Source organism: Spea bombifrons, chromosome 7 (assembly GCF_027358695.1).
Source record: "Spea bombifrons isolate aSpeBom1 chromosome 7, aSpeBom1.2.pri, whole genome shotgun sequence".
Lineage (NCBI taxonomy): Eukaryota > Metazoa > Chordata > Amphibia > Anura > Pelobatidae > Spea > Spea bombifrons.
Genome location: NC_071093.1, coordinates 43,597,511 through 43,606,959, shown reverse-complemented (window position 1 = coordinate 43,606,959; position 9,449 = coordinate 43,597,511). Strand labels below are relative to the sequence as shown.

Below are 9,449 nucleotides of genomic sequence, written 5' to 3'. Positions count from 1 at the left end.
GCTTATTTGGCAGATTTTTAAATTATGCTTCATTATCTGACATTATGGAACTCACACCCGACTTTGATGGGGTAGGTCAAGCAAGTATCTTTTGGGATTATAAGAAAACATAACAATTTATATTATTTTCTTATGTGCTAGGTATAAAAAATTTCGTTATCATGGCCTATATTCTTCCAGTTATAGAGGCTTCATGAAATTGCTACATTGTACCTATATATATATATATTATATAGTGTAATAAAATTAAGTAAATCCTTAATTTAAGAAATATGTCTACAATATATTTTAGCAGCAATTTCCCCAGCTTAATCAACATCATGACATGTCAGCAAAGGGATTAGCGAAGAAATAAGCTTTTTTAGCTGCTTTAAATCCTGTGTCTTCCTTTGGAAAAAGCCTTGAGGTGACGTATTTTATGTGTTTCCAGTTGGGAGCCATCGATTCCTTGTCTGCTGAACAAGTGGGAGACCTTGCCTTCAGCGGAGACGTTCTCAACAATGAATCAAGTGCAGGCGTCCTTGTGAATTCTTTGGACAGACGGCCTTTCAACCAGATGGACTCTTTCCTGACCAGTTTCGAGGCCAACGCCGAGCAGGTAGGACTTTGCTTTTAGAAACCGTAACTGATGAGGTGAAAAACTGTGTTCCATCAAGACTCACTCCATAGAAAGAACAGTGCAACGTAATATGGAGCCCACCTAACGACACGGTCGGATTTACATTTTGGGCGCTCCTTTGGTTGAACAATCCCCACTAGGATATAAAATACACAGAGAGAGAGAGATTTAAGATCATTATCAAAACTGGATGAGATCTGACTGTGGACATAGCTATACCTGATTGTTTTTAGTAACTAATGTCTGCTTTTTCATGACCAACAGAGAGGCATGGTGTCGGTGGCGAACACGAACATCAGGAGTTCAATGCTGAACGTCATCTACGGAAAGCTTTCCAGTCATTTCCACAGCTTCACAATAGAGCAGTGGAGGGATGTTTTCTTGTTTAAACTTAGATTCTTCCTGGGAAGCATTACCGAAAGCCAGATTGACCTCCTCCCGGGAAACATCGATTGTGACGTTTTCCAAATCATGTGAGTATATTTCTTTTTTCAAAATAAAAAGTGTTTCCGTTTCTAATTCGTTCATGTGTATGGTGTATAGGTTTATGGTGATGCCTTCAAATATGAAGTTCTTATCACAAAAAAGTAAACTCAAGGACAACTCTTGACTTCAAAATCTCTCCCTTGTAGCGTTTCTGCCCTGGACAGGCATTACCAGGACCTGTCACCCGGTGCTCGTCAAGCCTTCTACCAGAAAGCAAAGGCATACCTCCTAGCTAAGAAACAAGGCACTGGTAAGAGAAAAAACCCAGCAAGCGTGCAGTGCTTCTTTCGAGATGCTGGTGGTGATTCTTATCAGTTATGTCTAGAAAGAGGCAGCTTTTTATTTGTTTTCATGGAGTTTTTGGGTTATCGTTGTTTTTGCCGGATTCCACGAAAGCCATGCTAGGAACTTACTAAAGTCATATTTTTAGCTGGAGGATGGATCTACCTATCAAAAAAAAATCATCATTCTAACGGCTTATTTTTATGGGTTTTATTTGTCTTTCAGAATCAGCCTGTGGTGCAAAAACTTCAGGCAGCGTTGGATGGCTCCTGGCCAACCTGGGTTCATTCCGCGCCCTGGCCTCTTATCAAGACATCATTTCACTTAAACCAGACTTTATGTTTGTAAGTAAAGATATGTATATATATATGTTCTCTGGATCTCTTAAAAAGCAAAACACTTAATAAGTTAAGGTGATTGAGGCGCTTGAAACATGATGAACTTCTAGGAAAAACATCAAAATGTGTGATGTTAGAGATAAGCAGATTAATAAATATGGGGTGTGGTAAAACATTAACCAATCATCGCTCTCATCATATGTCTATCCCGTGCATCCTTCCTGTATTAACCTCTACCACCTTTGATGGGAGGCTGTTCAACTTATTTACCACCCTCTCAATAAAGTTAAATCTGATCTGGGACACTTGATCCCACTAACAGAAATTTTCCTGAGGCGTTCTGGCGGCTGAGGGAAAGCCCATGTGGTCTGCGTGTAATTTGCATGTCTTTTGGGACACAGCGGAGATTTACATTGTCCTCTTTTGTTGCCAGACGGATGCAGTGTTGATCCTCAATGAAAAACAGTTGGCCTCCTATTCGGTTGAGAGCGATGCCTTAAGAGATAAGGACAAAATTGCAAAGGTGTTTACTGGAGTGAGCAACCTTGATCTTGGGGCTTTCTTAGATGCCTTCAACCTGGCCGCTGAAGAGGTAAAAGTTCCTTAATATGTATATAATTATTCAAAACCTTTTACTTCTTTCTTCTCCTTAAATACTGGTCATTGGTTCCACATTGCTTATAATGTGTTAGCTAATTCTACAGGGTTTTTTTTTACTTTTTTTTTAAATAGTACAACGTTCCTGATGGAATTGTATTTGCCACATCGCAACAAGGTAACAAAATGGGTACAACAAGTGACTACAAATGGTGTTGTTTCCCTGTTTCAGAAACAGCTCACTCAGCTGCCTAGTTCCGAGGTCAGAAAGTTCTTTATCGGAGAAGTCTTCTGCCAGCTCGGTCGACGGTTCTCCTTGTTCACAACGGCAGACTTCACCAACTGGCTTCAAGTCAAGCTTAAACTTTTCACCAGTGGACTCAACGCCAAGACCCTTGGCTTCATACCGGTTGATATATCCTGCGACTCCCTTGCTGCCATGTAAGAAAATTTAATATTTTAACTTCTGAGGAAAAGAACGCCCTGGCTTCATCTGCCTTTATATTGACCGTATTATTTTGAAATGATGATTGACTGTGCTTACCTTCTCTACAGCATCCAAGTCTTAAGTAACGTTCAGAATCTAGAATTCTCAGAAGACATTTATACGTTCCTGCAATCAGTTCTGGAATCACAGCTTAAAAACTCAGGTACATATAAGATTCCCTACAAAAAGCTAAGGCTCCAATACATAGAGGACACGGTATGAAAGTATAAATAGAATTTATAGTAACTTGGAGAAATAAGAAAAGAAAATAAGAAAGGTTTTTCTTTTCATCCCCATCCAATGTTTGTCTTCTTTCGCCAAGAGCTTCTCTGTTTGTTCCATAATGTGTGTATGTATGTTTGTGTGTGTGTATATATGTATATATATATATACATATCCTTCATTATAACATTGTTTCCTAGGTTCCGCTTGTACCAGCGCTGAATTGAGCGATAGAGAGTGGCTGCTGAAATACTTCGGAAAGTTTAGTACCTATGCTAAGTGGAGTGAAATTGTTGCCCTGCACCCTACTTTCCAAGGGGTAAGTCGCCAAGAAACAAACAATGAGGTTAATTAAATGAAGCCAGCTGTGACTCACCCGACAGATGACCTCCATACACATTGTTGCATTTTCTTTTCTACAGCTAAATACGGCTGATCTGCTAACTGACACCCAATTGGCCAGCGCATCCGTCTCGACTTTCATCATCAGCAATGTGACCGCCATTAATGATTTGTTCCTCAGCATTTCGGGCGACTCCGATTTCCTCTTAAACTTCCTTGGATCGCTGGGAGACTTTGTCCTGAAGGTTAGAGGATTTCTATGCTTATAAGAAGTGTATGCGTAGTGCAAGAATACAGTTTTAGGGTTCCATAAGGGAAGTCAATGCTGGCTCATAAGATCTATGCTTTGTAAGATACAAAGTTATGTCCAGCTTTATGTAAAACAATATCTACCTTGAGACACTGAGGCTTAGGTGGCCATAGACTCTAAAAAGCCAAACCTCTCTTGTCTGGTGTAACGAGGGACCGTCAACTCTAGTACCTGGGAAGATCCATATTTCGTCCATTGGTCATATCCAAATGACCATCTTGACCATCCAGAAGGAAAAATAGGAGGCCAGTTTTCTGTCACTGATTGGCTGCGTCAAGTAGCCAATCAGCTGCATGAATCATTGGACCATGAAGGAAGCAGGGAGCTGCAGATAACTTTCTCCCGCTTATTATGTCTTACTAAGGCATTTTAACTTGTGATTTTCCTTTTGCAACATTTACCAGTTCAGAGAATTCTATATTCTATGAATTTATATAATGTCAATACTCTCTTTTCTTAGGATTCTTCTTTACTGGCAAATACAAAAGTGAGAGATGCCATCCTAATGAACACCGCGGAAATTGTATTCGTCGATTTTAACACATATTCTCTGGCAAAAGTGCAAAACTGGATGACTACAATAAGCTTTTTACTTCCTGGAATTAATGCTACCATGCTGGATTTCATCAGTCTGGACTTGCCCTGTGCTTATTACCAAGTTGTGTAAGTATTAATAAAACTGCTAACAGTAACAAATGTTTCATTTGAACACGTGTACCCTCTAAACAAAGGATTATTCCAGATTATGATGAAGACGTTAGCTAAAGCTCCAAAATATGTGTGTGTACATATATATTTGTTAAAAATCAAGGTTATGCAGTTGGGAGGGGGGATAATAATAATAATAATAATTATATATATATATATATATATATATATATATATATATATAGTGTGTGTGTGTGTTATATAGAATATTTAGCAAAATAATATAGGTTCCAACTTTTTCCCCTGGTGGTTGAATGGGGAATTACAGTCTAGGAAGGAAAGCTTCTGAAACAGAGCAGCCAATTGGCATGTTTTATGTTAACTTGATTTCTGCATTAGCTTCAATGTCAGCAGCTTAAAAAAACCTCAGTCACCTTCATCTATATATATATATTCTCATTTCAGCATTCACGCTCTGGACAAGGTATTCCCCAGTCTTACATCAAATAAGAAGAACGAGGTGGCCAACTTTGCCAAAAAATACCTGGCTCACCAACAACGAGAGAATGGTAAGTCGAGTACCCCAATTATGAAACAGAATTACCTAAATAGGCAGAGATAACTTATGAGAGATTACCCTAATCAACGAGTCACAGAATTATTTGAGAGAGATATGTGGCCAGTAAGGTATATCGTCATAGTTTAGCTCAGCCTTAGACTCATATATTTTGTTCATTAATAGTCATAGCCATATTAATGTTGTATCTTTTTTTTATTTGTCAGATAACATATGCCTACCCGCATCTGGCGAGGTCATTGAATGGATCAACAACTTACTAGGTCGATTCTGCAGAGTATTAACAGTTAGTGACATTCAGACGTTTTACCCAGATTTGGATACAGTAAGTTATACAAGGGTCTGCGTCTTATCATAACGGCCTGTTGGAATGCGGAAAAACCTACCAGAAGATTGACTATTTAACATTAATCTTTCATATTTTCATATAACACCATTGACCCCCCCCCTAGAAAAAAAATAATGCTGGAGAAATCAAGAATTATAATGTACGTCACTTGAATTGGCTAAATAGTTGTATACGATTGTCCATGGGATGATATTTAACAGGTTCTGACTGGGGTTAGGTTTTACCAAATATTCTCACTTTCATCATCGTGATTTGGGTTAAACACCTCCGCCTTTGGTTCAGTTTGGCTTGAAAACCTAGCATGCTGAAAGCATAATGAAATTGTGAAACCCTTAATATTCTACAGCACATAGACCTCTGTATCCTGATCCTACCAAAGCTGCTGTATGGACAGTATGCACAATGGCTTCATAGTAAGAGCACAAAAACTGTGAACTTTGAACAGAATTCAGCTTCATTTAAAATTTGAGTTTTTAATCTGGCTCATACAGTCACACTTTTACAATCAGCAATGCATATTAGGGCTTGCTGGACCTATTAAAGGCCTCACCCTTCCTCCGTGAGATAAAAACTCAAAATTAACACCAAAAAAAAGACCATCCCCGTGTCCTGTTCTTTGTATCAACCCCTGAAATATATATTATACTATGGGTTCCCCTTAATTGGGTTTTTGAGCCCGTTTTATTTAGTTAAAGGATATCATGATTCTGTGACACTATGAACCTGCTACATATATCATCAATAAACCTTCCCAGTTTAGATGATCATCATATTCTAGATATTCCTTTTGATTCTTTTGACTTGAACATTAATGCAATCGGGGATGGTCTTAAAAACACACGATTCTCTATGATCCTCTATGATCTGATGGACCCATTTAACAATCTCTTCAATGCTATGAAGATGTTTCTGTATGCTGTAGAAAATTAACGGTGACATCTCAATTACCTTATGTTCTTTGACCCACTGAGCAACCAGTCGGGTGAGCCATTTCATCTTCAAATTCACCTGCACAAAAATGCAGATTTCTCAGATAATCTAGAAAAAAAAAATGGTAAACCACATTAAGTCACATTTCTGTGCCGGAAGAAACGTTTAGTTTGATCAGTAGCAATATATTGTCTTACTTCATTAAGCTTTCAATCACTATCTGGTTTTCCCAATCAACAACATCTCGTTCTTAGCCTTGGGGGGGGGGTATTTTCAAAGCGACGTTAAGGTGGAGAGACTTTTCGAGTAAAATCCTTTACGGTTATTCCATGGAAATGGTAGTTCACTAATCATGGAAGAATACAAGAATTTGCAGCTATCTTTCCAAGCCTTTCATTGTTTAGTAAATATCGACCTTTAGACTAATTCGAGGACTTCTCCATGCTTTTCTGATGAACGTCCTGCGTCCTGACATCTGATGTTTCTGCTACCAGAACGATTAAAATAAAATGTATTTCTCCACAAACCTAACAGTCATTTTGTCGAGAGAGAGAGAGAGATGTCAATTTAGTCGATGGTGCTGGAAATTATTATTGTTCATACATTCCCCCTCATGTTCTTCAAACGTTAACATTTCAGCCATTCATTCTATGTATACCCACATGATAGGAATTATGTAACATTTAATACATATTTTTACTTGATTTTCCTGAATGTAACTTAAAAAAGGCTTTCTGTACGGCTGTTTGCTAACCTGTATGCCCTGTTACAAACTGCTACTGCACCCGAGATTTTTACCTTATCTGTAAAGCTGTCTAACTTCTTACAATAAATGCTCATTGAAAAAAAAAAAACTAAAAAAAAATGCCTGGTCTTCTTTCCTGGTTTTGTTAGATGTTCCGTTTGCTTTTTTTCCCGTGCGAATGTATATGTGTCTAATAGTACTAACCATTGTTGCTACTGGTTAAACTAAACTGTGAGAAAAAGATTAGGGTTCATAACTAACAAATAATTCTGCAAATCACAATAGAGATTTGGGGATGGAGATTATTCACTTCGATACAAAGGGTAGGTTTTTTTTTTGTTTTTTTTTTTTGTTTTTTTTTGTTTTATTTTTTACCATTTATATGTTCCCATTGTGAAAAAAACATGGTAACCAAAGGACAAGGTTAACTAGATGCTACCTACTCCTCTATTAAGGAAATCTTTGGAAGATATATATATATATACTCTTACAACCTGAAGCCCCTCATAGACCTGACTAGGATGTTAGAGATATCAAAGTGTGGATATAGGCGCTAAAATATTACAATTATTGGGACAGTTAGAAGAGAAGATGAAGGTCCATACTCACTAGATTCCTCAAGATCTCTGAATTGAGGACCCCCATAAGAATAAAAGTTGGCTTATAGCAAGGCGCCTGATTTGTCGCTGTACTTGAGATGCGCGGTTGGCCTTGCCCATGCTGCCATTAAAGAGAAGTGTAGCCCATAACTAGAACTAGGAATTATTGGACCTGTTGATGAGAATGTGATGAGATAAAGTCTCTTTATATCGCCTCGCCCTATGCCACCACTTCTCGTTCTACCCCCTGCACAGTCTGAGCGCTACTGCCCCTAGTGGTCTACAAGGGAAGCAGGTTAGCTCACTAATGCCACAAATCTTTTAAACCTGCTCCATTGTATGTTTAGCCTTCTAAAGGAAGTAGATAAATAGATACAAGTAGTATCACAGTTAAAGATCATCCTATTCCCCCATTAAACCAAGGGAAAAGAGAAGCATGTGGTTCATCTTAACACTTGTGCTTGTAACATTTATGTCCCTATACCTAGGTGTCCAATAATAATAAAAATACTCTAAAAGAATTAAAGAGCACATATTTCTAATGTACTTAGACACATAATTGGTAGAACAGACACTCTACATCCCATTTGGACACTGTAGTAGGGGCATGACTACAATTCCTACCATCCTATACCCAAAAAAGGCAACACAGTTATAAATAGGGCTTTTTGCAAAATCTCTGTACTCATTTATGGGGAACACCTCAGGGGGGGGAGAGGATTTCAGGGTAGAATGTGAAAATGTTGGCTTCAGAGTGAGTTAATGGGGCATCTGGAATACACATGTTAAGAGCTAATGTCCCTAAAAGACCAGGATTTCTAGTAAAAGGCAACAAATCACTAAAAGCCCAAGACACACCAAATATATGTATATACAATATATATATATATATATATATATATATATATATATATAAGTATATTAAACAATAGGCATGAATCTCTCGTGCTCAATGTTAACATCGCAGTGAAATGCCCTTGTAGTCAGTGTGGAGTGTTGACGACACAAGCGTGTGTAAGAATGACAGAATGCATGAGTCTGATGCACATGAAGCATTCAAACATTTTTTACTAGCAAATAAAATAATTCATTAGAGAGACAACAGGGTGTCTACAACATAGAAATGCTCAATGGGTGTTATCCCACTGCTGAATAAACTCATCCACAGTTGGTAATCCAATATGGCAGATGTCACCATCTTGTACCGCATCCTTAAGGAGGCTGTTGGTGGCAAATGAGAGTGGCTCAGTATTAATCCCGCCCACACTGGCCATAGATAACTATAATTTTCTCATTGCTCCAACCAATACGCATCTATGGACCACTTGCGTAGCCTCCTGCTACCTAGGAAATAAGCTCAGTCCAGGCCTTGTGTTACTTGACATGATATGAACAAACATTTTCATGCCAAAATCAAACTGCTTAAGATAACATAAAAATAAAATGTAAACACTCCTTTGGATGACCTTTGCATTCGCCAACAATTTTTCTGACTAAGGCAGAGTAAATTGCATTATTTTGTCTTTTTTAATAAAACTAATGCATGGAAACCCGTGTTGTTGTCCAAGACACAAGACACAAGCTAGCCTCCTTCCAATGACTCTAAATTGTTATCTAACTATACATTAATTACTACGCATTATTATCCCTTCCCACTTATAGCACCAACCAATGAAAACCAACAGATTTTATGTAAAGAAGGGCCGGCTCGGTATAGCCAGGATCTATAAAAGTAGGCCTTACCAGGCCTGATGTTATATCATAGGCAGAAAGGCACATTCTCTCAAACACCAAGTGCTTTGCAGAAAAGAGCCAGGAGAAGCATATGTAAAATAGACTAAAAAAATGGGGGAGTATGGAACAAAAATACAATCACTAGGTGAAATGGATGGAGTACTAGAGTCTACAAGACCCATTA

The 9,449-nt window shown here is 38.2% G+C and overlaps 1 protein-coding gene across 1 annotated transcript; it reads left to right on the top strand.

Annotated features, from left to right (window-relative positions):
- Positions 1–11: 11 nt before the first annotated feature.
- Positions 12–7,026, top strand: LOC128501828 (uncharacterized). The gene is made up of 13 exons (XM_053471462.1): positions 12–71; positions 431–598; positions 884–1,092; positions 1,252–1,355; positions 1,613–1,731; positions 2,159–2,317; positions 2,555–2,763; positions 2,878–2,972; positions 3,232–3,350; positions 3,454–3,618; positions 4,144–4,346; positions 4,797–4,900; positions 5,115–7,026. The coding sequence occupies exons 1-13, from the start codon at positions 45–47 to the stop codon at positions 5,264–5,266; spliced, it is 1,833 nt and encodes a 610-aa protein (XP_053327437.1). The 5' UTR covers positions 12–44; the 3' UTR covers positions 5,267–7,026.
- The last annotated feature ends 2,423 nt before the right edge of the window (positions 7,027–9,449 follow it).